The 22,188-nt window shown below is 39.6% G+C and overlaps 1 protein-coding gene across 2 annotated transcripts in view; it reads left to right on the forward strand.

Moving 5' to 3' along the window:
* The first annotated feature begins 18 nt into the window (after positions 1–18).
* Positions 19–22,188, forward strand: part of WDR26 (WD repeat domain 26) — a 41,883-nt gene continuing 19,713 nt past the window's right edge. The window contains exons 1-7 of one of the 2 annotated variants that reach the window (XM_046678178.1): positions 19–847; positions 2,736–2,835; positions 2,937–3,041; positions 9,113–9,249; positions 12,489–12,586; positions 13,694–13,850; positions 19,290–19,428. In XM_046678178.1, coding sequence (XP_046534134.1) covers positions 426–847; positions 2,736–2,835; positions 2,937–3,041; positions 9,113–9,249; positions 12,489–12,586; positions 13,694–13,850; positions 19,290–19,428 — 1,158 coding nt within the window. In that variant the 5' untranslated portion in view covers positions 19–425. The remainder of the gene's footprint in view (positions 848–2,735; positions 2,836–2,936; positions 3,042–9,112; positions 9,250–12,488; positions 12,587–13,693; positions 13,851–19,289; positions 19,429–22,188) is intronic. The other variant, XM_046678177.1, reaches the window with a different exon arrangement.

Raw genomic sequence — 22,188 nt, forward strand, 5'->3', positions numbered from 1 at the left:
CCCCCCCCCCCCCCCCCCCCCCCCCCCCCCCCCGCCCCCGGCCCCCCGCCCCGGCCCCCGCGCCCCGACCCTCGCCCCGGCCCCCGCCTCCCTCCCCCGCCTCGCCCCACCGGCTTCCCACCACGGCCTCTCTCGGCGAGGAAACTCTGGCCTCCGCTTCCTCCTCCTCCGACTCGGACACCGGCGGAGCCTCCCCGCCCCCGCGGAAGAAACCCCGAGCCTCGGCGGCGGAGGGAGCAGGAGAGCCCGGGGCTTCGGCCGGCCGAGCAGGCCTCTCCCCTCCGTCCTCGTCGTCCTCGTCTTCGTCCTCCTCCTCCTCCTCCTCCGTGGTGGTAGTGGTGGGCCTCCCCCCGGCTGCTGCCCCCTCCGCCGCCGCTGCCGCCCCCCACCGAAGTAGCGGCCACAGCCTGGTCAGCGGCAGCATCATGCAGGCCAACGGGGCAGGAGGAGGAGGAGGAGGCGGCGGCGGCGGCGGCGGCGGAGGAGGAGGGGGCGGCGGGGGCCAGGGACAGACCCAGGAACTCGCCTGCCTGGCGGCCCAGAACGGGGAGTCGTCCCCCTCGTCGTCGTCGTCCGCGGGGGACCTGGCCCACGCCAATGGGCTCCTGCCTTCCGCCCCCTCCGCCGCCAGCAACAATAGCAACAGCCTGAATGTCAATAACGGGGTCCCCGGCGGGGCCGCCGCCGCCGCCGCCACCGTCGCAGCTGCCTCCGCCACCACGGCCGCCTCCTCTTCCCTGGCCACCCCAGACCTGGGCAGCAGCCTCAAGAAGAAGAAGCGGCTCTCCCAGTCTGATGAGGATGTCATTAGGCTAATAGGACAGCACTTGAATGGCTTAGGGCTCAAGTAAGTATTTCTCCCAGGCAGCTGGTGGGGACAGACCGAGGGACGGAGGCGGCAGCGGGAGGGGGGGCTGGCAAGAGCTCGGTCGAAGGGAGAATCACTGGTGGGCACGCAGGGCCCCGGGCCCTGGAGGACGCGGCTCAGACAGGCCGCCCAGGGAGGAGGAGCCGACCTGGAGGGAGAGAAGGCAAAATCAGTCAGGCTGACAAATTGTGAGCGAGACGGGCTGTGGGGGGGGGTGGGGGAGGAGGAGTAGAAACCCCAAGATTTACCCTTCCCCGCACACCTTCGGTGCTTAATTGTCTGTCAGTAAAGACAGATGCGGGAGTGGGTCTCTGTATGTGTTGGGGGAGGGGTGGATTCGAGCTGGTGGAAATAATGAACCTTGGAGGATTTGTTTTTCAAGTATATCTCAGAGGCATCTTTGTGGGACACCTCCCCACCCCCAACCATGACAGACAACTCGGGCAAACTACCAATCAGGAAAGACAATCACCTACAAGTGTTTATGGAAACTGAGGGGCTGGGATAATTTGGAAGGAGGTGGTTGAATAAATCTGATGGAAATAATGAAGTGAGATACCATGTTGATGTCATTTGGAGGCCCTTGATTGTGTACAAGAGGCCTACCACTAGCTGGTCTGAAATCCCTGTTTAATACCAAGAAGATGATTGCCTCTGAAAGAGGGACATCTGAGCTGGTGAATCATTTGTTTTCAAATACAATTTACATGGCCTTGTGTACCTAAAACAGGGTGGAAGTAGACAACGACCTTGGCTAAAAACCACCGTTTTGTATACACACAAAGAAAAACTAAGAGGGTAGAAGGTAGTATTGGTGGGAGTGCCGTGGAGCCCATTGGAGGAGGTGGATGAAGCAGAACAAGAATAAGACTAAGGGGAAAAACATGGAGCAGTCGGTTTCTTAGCTTCAAAGTGTAGATTAAAATAAAGTCTTTGGCTCGCCAATGTGTAGTTTTGGATTCACAGATTTGTTCTGGGGAGGGGAGGAAGGAGCACTTTTGAAAAATCACACAAGTATTTTGATTCTCAGATTATTGCGCTGTTTAGCTGAAAAATAAATGGAGCTGAATAAGAAAGCACTGAAACAAGAGTGTGAGACTGAGAGAGGAAGATTCTTAGATCTCAAAATATCTGATGGGAGAAACCACATTTGATGAATGTTTGAAGCTCTCAAAGAGAAATATAGGAAGATTTCACTTTGTTCCCTGAGGAAAAGGATTAGTATGAAAACAGATTTTGTAAATGCTAACAGAACATATTACTGAGACAAGAAGCAAGCTGACAGCAGCAGGAGGAGATAACTCGTGACTGTTTGGAACCTACAGCATAGTAAATTTGCTATTTTTAGTCTAGAGAGAAAGGGAGTGATTTTTGATGCTGGATTTGTTTTAATTTTAAAGATTGACCTAGTAGAATTTCTATGCAAACGTAATATCTGGATGTGAGGCTCTTACCTAACAGGTCATCTCTATCACCTTGTATGGAGCTAACAATTTTTATCTTTTGAAATGTGATTACGTGGTTAGTATGTAGATCCTGGTTTTTTCATTTCTTTAACCAGTTGGTTACAACACGTTTTTAGAAATTCTGTGCTTCGTTCAACTTCTGAGGCATTAAATGGCAAAAGTAGGAAGAACTTATTTTGATTCTGGTTTCAAGAAGGTTTTTAAACTTGACCTGATAGAAATGTCAGTGGCAGTTGAAAAATCAAGCTTGTTTAGCCAAGCACATTAAAGCTCTTTATTTCTTTTTTCTTCATCAGGAGGTTAGCTTAAAAACTTTGGCAACTGTTTTCCTAGACATTAGTTGATTTGGAAGAGTGAGCCCTAAAGCTGGTCAGGTCTTTCACACTGTATCTCTCCTGCAGCCAGACTGTTGACCTCCTCATGCAAGAGTCAGGATGTCGCTTAGAACATCCTTCTGCTACCAAATTCCGAAATCATGTCCTGGAAGGAGACTGGGATAAGGTAAAGTAGGGCATATAGAGCTGTGTGACTGCTGCTAAAATTAGATATTTGATGTGCATTTTGTGACATCTCTGTTTTTTTTTTTATACCAATTTTTGCAGGCAGAAAATGACCTGAATGAACTAAAGCCTTTAGTGCATTCTCCTCATGCTATTGTGGTAAGAGGCGCACTTGAAATCTCTCAAACGTTGTTGGGAATAATTGTGGTAAATACACTTTTGTTCTTAGTTTCACATTTATGCTTATTTTAGTAGGTTATTGATAACTCTTGGTTTCTGCCTCTTGTAGAAGATAAAGGCCTAAAAGTTAAATTTTATGTAATTAAATTTGTAAACTAGGATGAGTGTTATGATGTTTTAAAGTTTGAGTTTTATATTTTTAAAGTCACATTTAGTCAATGTGTCATTTGAACCTTTGTAAATTAATAAATTATGAATTAATTTTATAAAATTAACTATAAATTTATAAACTAATCTACAAAATTATATTGAAAGATCTTCATGCTTTCAGTGCTGTTAATAGGAATTTGTCATTTACAGAGTCAAGGGTAAATTAAACTTTTATATTATTTAAAATACTGAATGTGCTGGTAAAGAATGTGTTTGGGTGTGTGGATATCCAGATAGCCTTAAGTAACGGCTACATTCGTTATCCTTTTATTAATCTTTGGGAATTATAGTTAATTTGGACCAAGTCCGTTGGTGTGCTCACCATTTTCCATTCTTGCATTCCGGTTGTGTGAATTGACAGTGTCAAAGTTTGTCTCATAGGCCTCACTCTGGTGAAGGGTTTGTGTGCAGATTTGGCCATTGGGCTCTGCTTACTTGCCTTATTTCCCCAACAAGATCAATTTCGTTTACCCGGTTAGCCTCCTGCATAAATCTTAATGAATCTTTTATACTGATAGGCTTGAATTCTTCAGTAGGTGTTGGTGAGGGAGAGGAGGGGATAAGTTTTTTACCAAGTGATTGGAAACCGTGAAGAATCAGCTGCTGGCCGCTGGCTTGTTAACTTCGAGCTGATTCATTTGTTGTCAAAGGCAGTTTCCTGTCTGCGGGGGGAGGGAGAGAAGGCGAATAGGAAGTGAAGTAGGGAAACCGGCTGTTTGTTAAATATTAGTAAATGTCTGTTCCATTTCGATTTTTGTAAATTGGGTCAAACATTAATCTTTTTGCCTTTGTCTGTAAACCGAATAGAGCCTCCTTTTTTTTTTTGTTTTTTGAGTTTTTTTGAAACCTTAATTACAAAAGTTTTCAAATTCTTAATGTAATTTTATGCAATAATATAATCCTAGAAAATGGACTTCAGGTGAATTAAAGGTGCAAACAAGTATAAACAAATATGAGTTCATTTAAATTGATGATCTGTTATATTTTTTCAGTAGATAGGTAAAATACTAAAATTTTTAACTTACTGTTGACTCAGATGATTGATAATAAATTAACTCATAATAATCAGTGCCATGGTAAGTTTTACTGATGAAAGCACAGACGTTAGAATAAATAAACATCTGTATTCAAAAGGATTCCAAATTTTCCAGTAACTAAATTTTCCCCAATCAGTATGTTTGGGGTTTAAAAAAAAATCTTAAGTTTGTTTTAACTGGACAGTTTTTCATAAATTGCTAGCCATGACAGAATGGAAGGTGACCCTAAAATAAAGACAATTAAATGGCCAAAATAAGAATTGGGATTCTTTTCCCGTTGGACAAGCTGGCGCTGCTTGTATGGTGACCATAGAGAACTTGTCCATGGACTGTTTTAAAATAAGTCTGTGATTTCTTGAGGATTGTTTTCCTTTTTTAAGCTTCACCCAAATTATATCTGTAATTTAGTAGTAAAAATTTTAATAGGTTCACTTTCTATTTGTTTATTTGTTTATAGTAATTTGAGACTTCTGAATTGGATTTAGATTATTACTATCTCATTAGAAACCTTGGTTAGAAGCAACATGTAAACTGAAGAAAGGTAATTGTAGATAAAAAGGAATCCTTTCTTTTTACTGCTGTTCAGTCTAGAACATTCTAGGATCTAATAAAAAATGGAGATTAAGTCTCTGGCTGAGCCTCACTCCATCCAACTGTTTAGGTATTGATACAAAGAAAGAGATTCTAACTTCGTCGCGCTTTAAGCATTGATGAATCTATTGCTTTTAAAGATTCGTTTCAACATTTTTTCTCCTTTCTAATTGTGTTTAGATTTATTCCTCTCCCTCACTCCATCTTTAGAAGATAATCCAGTGTAAGCGTAAATTTGTAATAATACCTTAGAAACTATTTGGGGGTTTTTTATGTAATTATTTTAATTGTATGCCCAGACACATTTGATGACTTAGTCTAGAATCAAATTGTATTTTACTTTTTAAATCTGAATGTTGTTATTGACCCAATCCATTCTCTTCACTCCCTTCCCATATTTTTTAATTGTTTCCAGTCAAATGATACTAGGAATAGCAGAATTTGCTCTGGATTTTCTGGAAGCTGAGCTCATGAATCAACATTTTTTAGTTTGGGTTCAAATATGCTTAGCCATGTCTGGGGAATTTAGGTGGGTATTTGAGATCAATAACAGAAAACTTTTTTTTGTCTACAAATGTTTGATTCTTTATTTTTTAATATAATAGAAATGTGCTTAACAAAAGTGTTCAAATATTAACTTGATGTACAAAAATTAACTAGTATGTTTTAAAGTCAAAGAGGGAGGACTTTTGAGAGCCATGGTATAAATATAATTCATTTCCGTTTCCTCTGAGTCATGATTTAATTGATATAACTTGGTTATAACCTTGTTCCAGAGTTAGTCAGACCCATCTCTAAGTTAGCTAGGAGGCTGCCCTCGATAACCAGACTTCTTGTGTTCACAACCTATGACTTTTTCTTCCATATTGAATTCTATATAATTATATGGGAGGAAAGGATGAAATAATCCAAATATTGGGTAGGATGGGGGCAACAGCAGTATTTACCATGTGAAACTGTCTTTCAAGCTGTCCTAGTCACTTATCAATTTCAAGTTTTTATTAGATAGTGAAAGAGAAAAAGAAACAGTGCTGAGCCCAAAGATGCTGCAAAATTATCAGAGACCAGAAATAACCTTGCAGAGGTCTAATTAGGAGTTGGAGAAAGATAAAAAGAAGAGTTTATTTTCTCTTCTTTTTTTCTTTCTACTTCATTTAAGAAGCTCATGATCTTTTAAAAAACCGTTAGTATAGCCTGTCCCCACCTCAGCAAATTTCAGTTTTGTCTGATTTTTTAATCTTTTTCAGTAAATAATTAACATCGTTTGTGAAAGATGTTTATTTTCTTGAAAGTGTATTTACATTTTTGTGCTTTAAATTTTGGGAAGTAAAATACGGTTTTATCTCCATCCTTATCATATGTGTCAGATACTTGAACTGATTTTTAGGAGAATAAACATTCTCTCACCCAGATCTCTAGCTGGGCCTGGCCAGGAGCATGTCCTTACCATGTACATGACCAGGATTTGGTGTCTGAGAATATTCTTTGTCTTAATCTGGATAAAATGACTCATAGAAAAATGTTCTTGCACTGCTTTTACAGCAGTCCCTGTATATACAGAAGCATGTATTTATATTGGCTTCTCTCAAAGTGTTACTTTGCCTTCCTCTTCTCTCCTGCCCTGCCTCTGCCCCATAGAAAAAGAGTAACAAGAGTTCTAGCAGGATCTTGGTGGGAAAATAAGGGGGAAATAGCACTTGGGACACTGTCCCTACACTCATTGGAATGGCGGAGGGAGTGTGCATAGGACCTAATGATTGATTACCCCCCCCAATAAATAAATAAATAAATAAATGAAAAACTTGCCCTGAATTTAAAAAAAAAAAAAAATTTCCCCAAATTCCCAAGTGCTAAAAAAATTGAGTGAAGAAATTAAATACACATACTGGCTCATTCTGTGTGGCATTTAAGTGAAAAACTCTTGAACTAAATGTGATTAAGTTTGAATCAAAAACACTATCCGAAATAAAACTTTTAACAGTATATTGATAAATGGAAATCTGTGGACTCTTCATTTCATAAAGAATTGAAGTTTTTTCCTGCAAGATAAAATGGTGAGAATATCCAGAATGACTTATATCAAATCCTTTGGTTTTTAGATTGTTTTGTTTTATTTAGCCTTGTTTCGGTTTTTGTCACCTGATGGATGTCAAAGCATTTTTTTAATTTGACATATAAAGGTTAACTTTAGGTTACATGTACAGCAACGTACTTTTCAGAGCATCTTGCTAACTAATCTATTTCTGAAACATTCCTTAGTCAATCTAACTTTATGTGTAAAATTTGCTAAGTGTAATTTTTCTGGAGTTATAGGAACTTATCCCCTAGTTAGAAATTTTTTCTGGTGTTCTTTAGCTATAGATTTAAGATTATTACCAAACATAAGCACTGTATCTTATAAAAGATATATTTAAATGTATGCCTAACTTATATGAGAGGGTTTGTTTTTGTTTTCTTCCGCTAGAAACCATTTTCACAAGCTTCTCTGTTATGCCTTTCTTCTAAATATTCCCTAATAGAAAATGTTGTGGAGCACTTCCTTATACTCTTTGAATTCTGTGAATAAATGATCATTTCTCTACACTATTTTTTTTTTCTCCTCAAATCCCCCAAGTACCAGTTGTATATTTTAGTTGTGGGTCCTTCTAGTTGTGGCATGTGGGACGCCGTGTCAATATGGCCTAATGAGTGGTCCATGTCCCCGCCCGGGATCCGAACCGGCAAAAGCTGGGGCCACTGAAGCGGAGTGCGCAGACTTAACCACTCGGCCACAGCCCCACTCTCTAAACTGCTTTTTGACTGCAGTATATTTTTAATGTTTTTATAAAGTAAGCATCTTACTGAAGAAGAAGGCCGTCATTTGGGTTTTTCTTTTAAGTGGATTTGAGATTTTTACCACTATATTCCTTGGCGTTTCTAAATATAACTAACATTTCTTATATACTAACTTTTCTACCTACATCAGTTGGCTTGCTCAAGCATCACGAGTAGCAGATATGATGAAAGAGTCCCTCCAAGCAGTGGTCCTTAATTAGGTTTAAGGTTTAAAAGAAATTCCAAATTTGATAGTCATAAATCTCTCTTTCCTCCAGCAAAAAGCTGCTCAGATTGTGATGATCACTTTCAAGTTAAAAGTAAAATAGCGTAAAGGAACATCAAAAAAGTGTTAAAGCCAAAGACATTTCAGAAAAAAACTAAATGTGAAAGTGCTTCACAATAAGCTGGAAATGGCTTGTCCCTTTGGGGGGAAGACCTGGTAATAATTGTCTCTGCCTCATTAGTCAAGTGCATCAGTGATCAGATTGTTACCAATACGCAAATACAAATACTGAATCTTTTTAAAGACCTTTGAGTTCAACCTTCTCTTAGAGGCATCCCTTATTGCCTCCCAGAGTGCGTGAGTCCATCAAGATTATGCTTGTCCACTTCAGTCATAGGAAACTCAGTGCTTTGCACACTAACCTCCACAGCCATGTGTCGCTTAACGATGGGGATATGGTCTGAGAAATGCATCGTTAAGCGATTTTTTTTGTTGTGCCAGCATCCTAGAGTGTGCTTGCACAAACCTAGATGGTATAGCCTGCCACACACCTAGGCTGTATGCTGCTAATGTAATGGGACCACCGTCGGATGTGTGGTTCATCATTGACCGAAATGTTGTTATGTAGCGCATGACTGTAGTCCTTTTGCTGGATAGCTCTTCTTACTTTTGATAAGCCAAAATCTGACACTTTGCAGCTTCTACCTTGTGACTCTAGCTCTGCTTTCTGGTCTGCTTAGTCCTTTCACGTTGTGGCTTTTAAATAATTCCTTCATTAACTGGTTTTTCTACAATTTTTTGAAAACTTGTTGCATCAACCCCGCCCAATGCCTTCTTATAAAAGCCAGACTTTTTAAAAAGCAAATTTAGAATACTTGGAATTGTTCTAAATTTTCATACAAGAAGTAAAATTCTAGGTGAATGTTTTGAGGGCAGAATTCATTTTTTCCTATGTTGATGTCTTAGTTGCTATTGATCTTATCTAATTTGAGACTGTTCATTCAAAGCAGAGTTTTATTAAGCTGTGGAATTGAGCAAAGTCACATTTAATCTACTGTGGCTCTGTTAAACCAAAATATTTTGAGTCATCTTAAAGCTTTATAAAAAAGTTATTTTCAAAGGGCATAGTAGAATGGTTTCTACTGTTCTGTTTAGGCACAAACATTTTCTGAAACTTCCGTCAACTTTTTTCCCTTGACTGCTGCTTTCTGTCATGTCAGAGGATGAAGTTTTTGCTGCTGCAGCAGAAGTACCTGGAATACCTGGAGGACGGCAAGGTCCTGGAGGCACTTCAAGTTCTACGCTGTGAATTGACGCCACTGAAATACAATACAGAGCGCATTCATGTGCTTAGTGGGTAAGAAAGCTTAGTTCTTAGTCTCCAGCTTGACGGAGGGGGTATTACTTTTATTAAGGTGACTGTTCCAAAGTTACGTTTCTGTAACATTTTCCCAAGATCTGAATATTGCTAAATTCTTAGATAATATTTGTCTGGATAAACTCACTTATATGTGTCCAAACTATTTGTCATCCTAGGGAGCTTTCCATATTAGAACAGAGAGATATTTAAGTGGATGAGAGGGAGAAGAAATATGTATTGCTTCTATAAAAACAATAGGCCATGTAGTTTCCAGTATTGATGCATGCAAACATTTTTGCCGGGTCTTTGCTAAGCATTTCGTATATAGAATCTCACTTTAATCATTTTAGTTTAATTTCCTGTCAATCCTTTAAAAGTTAGAGTGCCCGAAGGCTTGGTTCAGGACTTCCCTTCTCGTCTCTGTCTGTGTGCTCTTCCTCAGTAATCTCATTCTGTACCGTGCCTTCACACACTGTCCTTATGCCAGTGGCTCGTATATTTGCCCTCTCAGCTGAACTCCTGATATATATATGTAAGAGCCTACTTGACAGTCTCCATTGGGATGTCTAAAATGCTTGATTCCATTTGTCACTCTACCTACTCTACCCCCAGAGACCTGTGCCTCTACTTTTCCTCATCTCAGTAAATGGTAAGACCCTTTACCCACTTGTTCAAACAAAGAACTTAAGCCTCATCCTTGCTTTTCTTTAAATCTTTTAACTTCGACATGTATTGACCTAATGCCAAAACAGCCCAAATTTCTGCATTTCTCTCCATCTCCTCTCCATCTTTCTCTCCTGGTTAGACCACGCATGTCTCTCCTAGGATATTATAGTGTCTTCCCTTAACAATGTGTATTTCACACAGCAGCCAGATAAATACAGTAATAAATCCCTACAGCAAGTCATCTCTCTCCCCTTTCTTAAAACTTTCCACTGGCTTTCCAACACACTTAAAGTCCAAAATTTCCGCTCTGCGAAGTCCCTGATGCTTTCCTGCCATCTTTTCCCTTATTCATTACTCTCTAGCAACACTAATGTTCTTTTTGTTCCTTAACTTGCCAAGCCTTAAGGCGTTTGCACTGCCTGTTCCCTTATCTTGAATGCTCTTCCCCTGATCTGGTTGCTCAGCCCAGCCCAAATGTCCTTTCCTGAGACCACCTGCCAGGTGTTCTCTGTCATATCACTCTGTTTTTAAATTTTTTTCTTTATAGCATCTTTCACTGTATGATATGTCCAGCATCTAGAACAACACCTGGCACATAATGAGTTTTCAGATACAAGGTGACAGACAAAAGGATGGGCCCAAAGAGGTATAGGCTGCATTGTACGGTTTTTGCAGATAAGGAAACTGAGCCTCAGAGAAGTGAAGTAACCAGCCCAAGATAAGCTAATAAATCAGAGAGCCAAGAGTTAAAGGCTCATTTGCCAGATTCCAAAGTGATTGGTCCCTACCTACCACTACAGCTTGAAATAGTAAATTCTGCTGGATAAGTTAATATTGTAGCTGACAAGTTACCTTGTTCTGGTTACCTCTTCCATAAGGTATCTCATTTCTGTATCACCTAAATACCATTCACATGATGAATTTTTTCTTGCTCTAGTAACAACGTATAATTTACTCACATTAGTTTTTATTCCAAAATGAACTTCATCAAGTTTATCCTTTGAATTTTGCACATAAGGGAATAGCCCAGAGATGACAAGATGTGGAATTGGAGTCAGAACCCAGGCTTTCTTCCTCTCAGTCCACTGTCCTTTCACTTAGACTATTTGAGTTCCCATAGACAGGTATCCTTTGAAACCTTAAGGTATAATGTGTATTTTCACAAGGGCACAGAAGCAATCATAGATCACTTTGGCAAAATTTAAAAAGTAAACAGTTTTTCCATAAAATTATTGATAATGAATTTTACTCCCAAAAAGTTACTTTAGAAACTAAGTTTTTGCAATATTCAGCTTCTTATGGTGTGTTCTGATCTTATAGGGTGTTTTAATCTAATTACTCATACTGTTAAAAACCAGTAAGTTGTTCTCATCAGCTAAGACATTGTTTATATAATAAATAGCAAGAGAGCAAGTAGTTCTGCCGTTGGGTAAAAGGCTGTTAAATTATTTCGATGCTAAATGCGATAGGCTTTATGCAATTAAGAAAAGGAGGAGGTGATAACTCATGTTAACTGGGAGGTTTCTGGTACTTAACACTATCCTTTATTAAAGCTCTACCTGTACACGAGGTAGTGGACCAAGTACTTTATATACTCTTACCTTATTTAATCCTCACTACCCTATTTAATACCGTTTTTACAAGTGAAAAGAATAGATTTGTTTTAAAACAGAATACCAGATAAAATAGCACAAGAGTTACTTGCCAGGTCTAATCTCCATGTTTGAATAATGCCTTCACTTCTTTTACTTTTAAAGCCTGTTCTTCTGAGAAGAGCCAGAAGCAGGTCAGGGTCACACTTCCAGCAGGGGGCCCTCATGTATTCTCCAGAATCCATGAACTTTAGCGTTTATGCCTCCTTCGGCACATATAGTGAGTAATAAAACAGTTCCCAAATTTTCTGCTTTGGGATCTCAGTACCTTTCACAGGATGACACAAGGATGATTATCCAGTTATACCATTTCTTGAGTGACATTTATGATAAACTCTTGAAACTATGTTGTTTTTCTTTAATTTAGTGTAATATCTTTGAAGGTTTTTTCAGTTTTCTTTTGTTTTGCTATTGAGAAGCAGTGAAGTTCGCGTGGTGTTTAAGAGCAAGTTCTGCAGCTAGACTGCCTGGGTTCATATTACTACTTTGCCTCTTAACCTAACCCTGAGCCAGTGTCTTAAGCTTTCTGTGCCTTGCTTTCCTCATTTATAAAAATAGAATAATAGTGCTTACTTCATACAGGAGTGTTATGAACATTATGTGAAGTAATATATGTGTTGAGTGCCTAGATCAGAGCCTGGCACATGAGAAGAGCTACATATATACATGATGATAAATAACGATAAATACAAGAATATATTCTATTTATAGATAATTAGCTGTTACTGTTATATTACATTTTAGCAATCATATCCAAGTGCCAGGTTCTGTTAATGAAGTGGGTCTTCTGTAGAAATTTCTTCTTGATATGTGTTTCTTAGTAAGACCTAGGTATTCAAAGTATAATCAGTATTTTTCAATTATGTTTAATCCAAAAGAAAGGGTTTGAGATTGGGTGCTCTCTCTGTCGCATTTTAGGTATCTGATGTGCAGCCATGCAGAAGACCTCCGTGCGAAAGCGGAGTGGGAAGGCAAGGGGGCCGCCTCCCGGTCCAAGCTGTTGGACAAACTGCAGAGTAAGAGGCTTAGTTTTTGGTGTTTCTGTGTTTTTCTTAGACTAGAAATAGATGTTGTGGATCAATTAGGGAGACCTGTGTCTAGGCATGCTCTTACGGAGTGGTTGCATAGGGGAAGCGAGCGGAGGGATCCCTTCAGAGGCCCTTTAAGCCCAAGGTGTTCCAACTCTGCTATGGGATCTAAGAAGCTGACCCCAGGAGTCAGTGCGAGGATGCTGGTCCCAGAGCAATTCTCCTTTCACTTGTTTTTGTATTGATGTTCCCCTTAAGATTTTGTTTGGGGGAGAAGTGTGGTTAGAGAAAAAACATGTAAACCACAGCTTTGAGCCACAAGCGTTTTAAATATTTTGTTGATTTCAGTAGTAAGGCCCAAATTTCTTTAGGTAAATTGTTTTACTCTCCCCCCAAATATGTTACATAACTTCCCGATTAGAGTAAGGGTTTTATTTTTGCCTTGTCTTTATATAAAAGGTATTTTCTCTTTCTGGTTAAATCATAGTATTTTCTGTTTCATGTTGAGGTGGGAGTGGAGATCCTAAGAATCAGAAAACCATGTGCTGGGGGAGGTAGGAGGCATTGAAGGATTGAAATAGATCAGTATCCCTGTCAGAACACCAGTGGGTCCCTGCATTTTCACCGTGTGCTTGGCATTAGAAGCGGTTCCATGGGACCTGGAACTTGGCTTGCTCCAGCATTTGGCTGCTCTTTGTGACGTGTAGATTTTCTTATACTTCTAGTGATGCTTACTCTCCCTCTGGCACACAGTCCTCTTTAGATTTTCTTCTCATTATCACCACCTTTTTACTTTTTGTCGGGGTTTTTTGTTTGCTTTTGTTTTTGTCTTTAGAAAATCGGCATACAAAGTAAAGCACCCCATCCAAGTATATTTCATTCTAGGGGCAACCTAGCCGTAGCTGTGGACACGTACTCATAAAGCTCACATGTGTATCGCATCGCCCAGGACTGCTGCTTAAGGGACACAATGTTATTAGGCTAGGCAAGTGCAGCAGACGACTAGCACATGTCTTCAATAAAAGTTTATACTGCTTTGTGTTTTTTTTTAATTTTAATTTTTATTTCTCTTTTTAAAAATATCTTCCATTAAAGCTTATTTACCACCGTCAGTGATGCTGCCCCCACGGCGTTTACAGACTCTCCTGCGGCAGGCGGTGGAGCTCCAGAGGGATCGGTGCCTATATCACAATACCAAACTTGATAATAACCTAGACTCCGTGTCTCTGCTTATAGATCACGTGTGTAGTAGGTAAGAGGAAAACGTCTTACATTCTGAAGGAGGCTGACACTTTACAGACTCCATTATGACCTGTATTAAAGTGTTTCCTTTTTTAGAGTTTTATCCTGTAGCTATAAAACTATTCATGTCTGATTTATCACATGTTCACAAGCAGAGCTAGAACAGTTGAAGTTGAAAATGAGAGGGACTTGTGTATGTAAATCACCCGTTGAGATCTGGAGCTGGATGGCCTCCTTTTCCTTTCCTTGTCTATGGGTTTGGTTGGTCATTTTCTGTATCTGGCCGTTTTTTTAAGGACTTGTAACTGATGTTGTGTGGGAATGCCAGTGATGTAAGTGTTTGCTGTCCTGGATGCCAGATATCAGTGACTCTTTTTCTGGACCTTGTGTCTATTTCAACTATGGCCCAAATTATTTTCTGCCCATAAAGATCATGGAAATAGTTTTTTCATAATGAAACTTCTGGCTTTTAGTAGAAGATGGCCTCTAAACTAAAAATGGTTGGAGTAACAGGTATGAACTTTCTGACTTGGGTTTTATTATACCTACCCATGTACGTAATTTAAGTTGTAGGAATTCAGGTTTCACTTTTGACGTTAAGAGTATTTTGAGTAAAAGTGTCCCTACTGTTTTAATAATCTCCAAAGTTACAGCAGAGCATTAATTTTTAAGATACTAAAAAACAAATTGTGAAATCTCTCAAACTCTGGGAAGAAACTGATTGGGTCTGGTGAACAGACACGAGCAGCTGCAGGGCGTGTGCTCAGTGTCTTTTGCCAGAGATCATCAAGAACCAAAAGGAGCATGAGAGGAAGGACAAAAGTACACAAGTGCGAGGGCTTCGGGCAAACGAGGGGCTTCTGAATAATCATAGAAATTATAATATGTACTTTGATTTAAGGTACCTTTTTGGGTGTGCATAAACTACTTTATATATAGTTGAGTTCTTACCTCACCTTCCCCATTTGCAATAAAAAATATTAATTGTTTGAGCTATTGGCCTCAAATTAGTAAAACGTTACTTATCTTAAAGATTTGGATGGTTACTTGGTGCGTGTCTTAAAAGTTCTAGAAGAAAGTGATTGGAGATCCTTTTCCTTTATCCCTTTTTACTCTTTAAAATGGTTCTTTGACTTGCTTTTGAGAATTTTGAAGCCTTTTCATTTAAATTGAATAGAAGTAGGAGAAGATAATAGAGTAAAAGGCTGTATGGTTTCACTTTTCATAGCTCCTTTAGGGAGTTTGAAACCACTGTTAAAATTAAGACATTTGTGAACGCAAATCATTTTTTGGTTCATGAGTTTATTGTTGGTGGAACACATTGCAAGGTGTTTATGGTAGACGTGATGGTTCAGGAGGTGTTAGTAGGTCAAGAGCTTGCCTTCCTGTTTGTAAACTGAAATCTGTGAGAACTGACCTATGTTTTTCCTAAGCTCTTTAACTTCTTTACTATACCTATGACAGTAAATGATGGAAAATATTTAATCTAACTTTTTCCACCTCTCAGATCAGGAACAGCTCCTGTAAACCTGCATAGAAAGCTGTCTGAAGTTTTACGTAGGAATGAAAGAGTTCTTGTTCTTCAGGAGTGACCATTGATTGAAAGGTCTTCTCTATAATCTTTTAGAGACAAAGCAAAACTTGGACTCTAAGCTCCTGCTCGTTACCACTCTCCCGCCCCCCGCCCCCCCGCCTCCACTTTAGAGCCAACTTCTTAAAATAGTTGCCTACTATATATTCGCAGAAACTGCATCCTTACTTTTCCTTCAGTCTTCAGATTTCTGTAGAATTAGGGCTTGTGCAGGCAATGCAACACCAGAACTGTTGCTGATGTTGGTGAGGAACAACGTCTTTGTTGAATCCAGTCGCTACTTTCCAGCTTGTGTCTTGACTTTTCTATAGCATTTGATGACTTCGCCTTGAAACTTGTCCTTTGACTTCAAAAACGGTCTAAGCTCTGGCTTTTATTCCTGGCTTTCCTCCGGCTGCTCCTCTTTACCTGTCCCTTTAATAAGCATGTGTTCCGGAATTGTTTCTTTTCTCACCCTGCTCTCATCCTTTAGGTTAGACCTCCCTGGTTCTAATGCCTCCCAGGTCTGGGCGAGAGCTACAGAATTTGTCTGCAAAGCCTCAGACCTTAACGCCACGACGTGGGTGCTGCTCAAGTACTTCTAATGCAGCACGCCACAACGAGATCTTCCTCTCCTCTCGCCTCTCCTGCCAAGTCTGCTTTTCCTCCTGAATCCCCTGTGTCCGTGACAGGCTGCCATCTACCCAGCTTCTCCAGGCCAGAAAACCAGGGGTCAGCCTGGGCTTGTCACTCTAGAGATAGGTTTTAAAGACACTAAGGAGGGAGATGTCAGGTGTTAAGCCAGTGTCTACAGTCTTGAGTGAGTTGTGTCCTTTACTCCTGAACCGGGAAAATAGAACCTTCTTGATTTAATTCCTAATATTCCTCACTCATCTAAAGGTCTTCAAAAGAAAAGTTGATATTTTTTATCTGCTTTATTCCCTTTTAGAAACTAGATTTTAGCATTGAAGCTAGAAAACTACATCTTCAGACGTATTGAAGTCTAAATACCTTTTCTCTCTTCTCTCTGGAGAACAGAAAATTCATTATGAATTGGTGAACTATAACTCTTTTAAAAAGTCCTGATCAGTGCTGAAGAGTGTTCCTTAGGTTGTGTATTATTTATATTTTTTCACAGTTAGTGTGTACATATTTTTGGTTAATTTTGAGCAGAAAAGAACAGGAATTTTTTTCTTTTTTTTTATGATTTTGTGCAGTTTTTTCACCAGCAACCACTAGAAAGCTGTTTTCACAGGTAGCTTTATAAGTATCAATTTTTTTAGGAAAGGACTCTTGTAAGTTATTTATAGAAACTTAAAATGTTGATTCAGTTTGATTAAAATGCTACATTTTATTCAGTTTTGTTTGCAAAGGTACTGATATTTTTAACAGCATCTTAAATTTAAAATTTCTTTGAAAACTAAGACGTGGAAACTATCACTTGTATACGTCTAAAATTAGGCTTTTAATAAACTGGGGACTGTTAATTAGTCATCTTAAAAGATTACTTAAGTAATGATAAAGTAATGACAATTTAGAGGCCACATTAGGGACATTCAGGTATGAATGCGTGTCGGTAGACTGGATGATTTGTGCCCTGCAGCTCTGATAATGAATTATTCCCTCCTGAAGGACGTTTGCTACGCTGGTTTCAGATGTATCATTTCATTCATGATAAAAGTTAGCCATTTGAATTACTGTGTACTTTATGCCTAGATGTGAAGTCTTTCTCACTGAGTGAATGACATCACTATTGATTACTACCCATAGGAGGGGAAAAAGAGCCATTTTTTATTTTGAAAGTACTTATTTGGCTGGAGTTTTATCCAACAGTGTCTCGAAACATATGATTTAAAAAATGATATTTGGAAAGAAAATTGGCCTTGGAGTCAGCCACAGTGTAAATCCTAGTCTGGTTCTTTATCAGTTTATGATATCTGATGAGTTATTTGCCCTCTTTGAGCCTCATGAAAGTGGGATATTACTTGCCTTGAGAATTAGCAATACTATGTATACAGCAGGCAGCACATTGCTTGGCCTCCCGGAAGTACTTGAGAGATGTCAACTGGTATTGATTCTGGTTCAGTTCAGGTATAGAATAAAAGTTTAATATTTAAAGGTAATTTATAACTAGACAGCCTGAAAGTTGAAAGCAACCTCCAAATAACCAGCTGCTGAGGTAGAGTGCCGGGTGTGCCAGCTAAAATAATGAATGTGAATTGATTTCTAAATATCTGTTACCTGTCAGGCTGGTGAACTGACAAAATACATTATTTTGGGATAAAACTAGAAGACGACCATTTTTTCAAGACAGACTTAAAAGTTTATCCATTAAGGTTTAAATAACTTTTTTGTAATAATATAGAGAATGTATAATATGTTGTACTGTCCAAACAGTAGCCACTAATTACACGTGACCATTTAAGTTTAAATGTGAAGTACTTCAAGTTAAAATTAAATTAAGAGATCAAGTTCCTCAGGTGTACTAGCCGCATTTCAGATGCTCAGTAGCCACGTGTGGCTGGGACTGCCAGACTGGACAGTACAGGTAGGTGACATTTCTGTTAGCACAGAAAGCTCTATTGGATGGCGCTGAAGTAGAAACTGGGAAAGGATAGAATGGTTTTTAAAAGTGAGTGTTTAATGAGAATAGTCATTCTTGTGATAACTTTTTCCTCTTTTAATTTGGTAAAGTTAATCATACAATTCTTTGCCCTTAATGTATAATAATAACTGCCACTTACGAAGTTCTAGCTAAATGTCAGCCTCAATCTAAATCCCTTACATTCGTTATCCCATCCTTTTATTTCATCCTTGTATAAGGAATTCTGTGAGGCAAGTACTATTGTCCTTATTTTATAGTTGGAAAATTGGGATTTTGAGAGATTAATTAAGTTTCCCAGAATCACAGCTAGTAAGTGGCTGGGCCAGGATTTGAACCCAAGTCTGGGGCTGGCCCCTGGCTGAGTGGTTAAAGCTCTGTGTGTTCTGCTTCGCCTGCCCGGGTTCGTGGATATGGATCCCAGGTGCAGACCTACTCCACTCGTCAGCCGTGCTATGGAGGCGTCCCACGTACACAGTAGAGGAAGATCGGCACAGATGTTAGCTCAGGGCTAATCTTCCTCAAGAATGAATATATATATATATGAACCTAAGTCTCTCAGACTCTACTGCCTCACTCTTAAGGCTTTAATCTCAACCACTACAGCCCCTGCCATATATTGCACCTCTCATGTGCTCCCCCAGAATAATACCAGTGATCAGTTTTGAATATCTGTTGTGTTCCAGGAATTTTAGATGTATTTCTCATCCCTACAGGAACCCTAAGAACCCTGAGAGGTATATATTAATCTCATCGTGCAGATGAGGGAGCTGAGGCTCAGAGGAGTTAAATGACTTGCCAAAGCTCGTCACCCAGACTTGTCTGACCGCAATGCCTATTCGCTTTTTGTTATGCCGAGTTGCTTTTATATAAATGAAAATGTACATTATTCCTGCTAGAACAACCTGATGCCAGCCAGCTTGTACAAACATGAAGCCCTGATTGTTAATTTTTATATATGTGAATTCACTTAATCAGACCAAAAAATTCTGTGATGGATACATACTTTATCTCTTTTTAATCTTGAGAAGAATAAATTGTAAACTGAAGCAAGTTTAGATTAGTGATTTCCCCAAAGATTGCATTCACTAATGTTATAATATTTTCTTTTTCAACATACCAATATAAACTTGATTCTTAAGATTACAAAGGCATTCATATCTTATTTTTAAAATTTTTGGTCTCCAAAGAAGTTTTATCAGTTGTTTAACCTTTTTCATTATTATTACTCTAATCTGTTTTGAAAGAATAATTATTTGTGGACTTCTTTGTTATAGGAGGCAGTTCCCGTGTTATACTCAGCAGATACTTACGGAGCATTGTAATGAAGTCTGGTTCTGTAAATTCTCTAATGATGGCACTAAACTAGCAACAGGATCAAAAGATACGACAGTTATCATATGGCAAGTTGATCCGGTATGTACCCCTAGGAGTGTTCAGATTGCAAAAAGAGATCATTTTTAATTTAATTGGTTGCATACTTTTAAAGCATGAGTATATAAATAGAATCCTTCTCAAGAGCGGTTTTTTGCTACCTTTGTCATGTCTGTCTTCTTTCTCTGTTGTCTAGATAATATATATAGATAATAGTGTTATCAAAATTGTTGAATGCTTTGTGCTGACTGTATGTATGTGTTATCTAATGTACTCCTCTGAGTAACTCTGTGAGAGACTAACATCTCCTGTCTTCTGATGAGGAAACTGAGATGGAAGTTACATGCCCAGGCTCTCAGCTAGTAAATAGCAGAGTTAGGACTCAAATTCAGGAAGATTTTTACTCCAGACCTACTGCTCTTATGTCTCTGCCAGTTTGTATGTTTGTTAATACTTGATTTACGGATTAGTATGATATCTACTCTGTCACAAGTCAGAAAAGACTCCTTGCCATTTTGCCTTCTGAAACCCTTCATTGTCTTGTGTAATTTGTGGAACTTCTGTTAAACACCCCCTCCCCCTTTTTTCCCCCCACTGATACATATGAAAAGTATTATATTCTAGATTTAAAATTCTACGTTCTCTCTAAAATAAGATTTGTCTTCGTTTTTAACTAGGTGACCTACAGATTTGTAGAAATAAGTATTTCCATTTCTTTTAGCCAGTTGAACATTTATCGAGCAATCAGAGAAGTACATGACTCCAAACAGGTTAGGAGATAGTTTGGTTTAGGAGTCATTCACCTAAAATCATGAACTAAATAACCTATTTTAAAATTTAGGATTAGAATATGATATTAGCCCAGGATAAAGTTTTGGACTCTTACATTGAAAAAAATAGAGAAAAGAACCCATGGAAGGAAATAATTTTAAAAAGAAGAGAATCAAATTTGAGAGCATACATCAATTCTTGTGTACCTGCAATATGCTGTGAATGAAGAAAGGTAAATAAGGCTGTTCTTGCTTTAAAGCAGGTGCTCGTTACTTTTTTTGTAGCATGTACTCCTCTGGCAGTCCTGTGACCTATGGACCCCTCCTCAGAATCATGTGGGTTTTTTTTTTCTTTTTTCTCCCCAAATCCTCCCAGTCCATAGTTGTATATTTTAGTTGTGGGTCCTTCTAGTTGTGGCATATGGCATGCCACCTCAGTATGGCCTGATGAGCGGTCCCATGTCCGCACGCAGGATCAGAACCAGCGAAACCCTGGAACACCGAAGCGGAGCGTGCAAACTTAACCACTCAGCCACAGGGCTGGCCCCAGAATCATGTTTTTAAATGCATAAACCAAACACAAAGGAAACCCAAGTATATGTTATACATTAATTACTAAGGAAACCCGATTATATTGAAAGTTATCAAAATAGTACAAAAACAGATATAGTATAATTATCTGTTGCTAACACATTAAATAACAAATTCTAGCAGATCTACTAATGACCAGAATTTGAAGTAGTGATGAGCATACATAATATTTCAAGATATCTGCCACAACTGTAATATGATGTGAAAATATTTGAGATTTCTATTATTAAAAGTCACCTAATACTACCTAATATAGCATACTAATATACCTAAAATATCACCTAATGGTAGCTAATATAATACCTAATACTTCCTTGTTAATTGCCTACAAGATTGAAGGAAATACTGAATTTCAGCCTGTGGTTAGTGAAAATAAAGATGTGTGGTTTTCCTCCCGCTCAGTTCAAGGACTCCTCCTTCTGTGCCTGCTTGACTCCTTGTAGATCTCAGGTCAAGAGCCCCTGTGAAAGGGATGTGCGGTTTAGAAGGGGAGGTGAAACACACTGGAATAGATATCACACGATCTGGATAAAGTATTCTGGAAGCACTGTGGAGCCTCCCAGGTTGGAGGGCCTCGTTCTAGCCTCACTGTGCATAACACAGCGCGGGCAGGAACGGGGCATTCTGCGGAGAGAGGGGCCTTTCCACGCCCTCCCTCCACCTCAAATAGGAGAATGGGATGAGTGAGGCAGAGAGTGGGAAAAGAGACTAGAAAAATAGTTTGGGATCCAGTCATGGCCTTTGAATACCATTCTGAGGAGTTGTATTTTCATTCAGCGGTTATTGACAAGATGTCTGAAAAGAAAGCAACAATATCAAAACTATGCTTTATTACATTTTTTTCTAGCAGGAGTGTGTAAGAGTCCTTTTGGTTTGGCAAGTGCTTCTTGAGTACCTGCTGTGTGCCAGGCCTTTCGCTAGAGAGAGACTGAGCTCATGACAACACAATTGTTCTGTAGCAGGGGCTCCAGGAGCTCAAGGAAGAGATCCTAGTGGAACTGGAAAGCAAGGGAAAGTAAGACGAGTGAGTCTTAGGTGAAACAGGATTTTTAAGAATTATTTAGGGCAGACCCGGTGGCGCAGCGGCTAAGTGCGCACGTTCTGCTTTGGCGGCCCAGGGTTTGCCGGTTCGGATCCCGGGTGTGGACATGGCACTGCTTGGCAAGTCATCCTGTGGTAGGTGTCCCACATATAAAGTAGAGGAAGATGCCAGTCTTCCCCAGCAAAAAGAGGAGGATTGGCAGCAGTTACCTCAGGGCTAATCTTCCTCAAAAAAAAATCCTGGGGCTGGCCCCGTGGCCGAGTGGTTAAGTTCGCACACTCCGCTGCAGGTGGCCCAGAGTTTCGTTGGTTTGAATCCTGGGCGCGGACATGGCACTGCTCATCAACCCACGCTGAGGCAGTGTCCCACATACCACAACTAGAAGGACCCACAATGAAG

The sequence above is a fragment of the Equus quagga genome, chromosome 12, assembly GCF_021613505.1.
Source record: "Equus quagga isolate Etosha38 chromosome 12, UCLA_HA_Equagga_1.0, whole genome shotgun sequence".
Classification (NCBI taxonomy): Eukaryota; Metazoa; Chordata; class Mammalia; order Perissodactyla; family Equidae; genus Equus; species Equus quagga.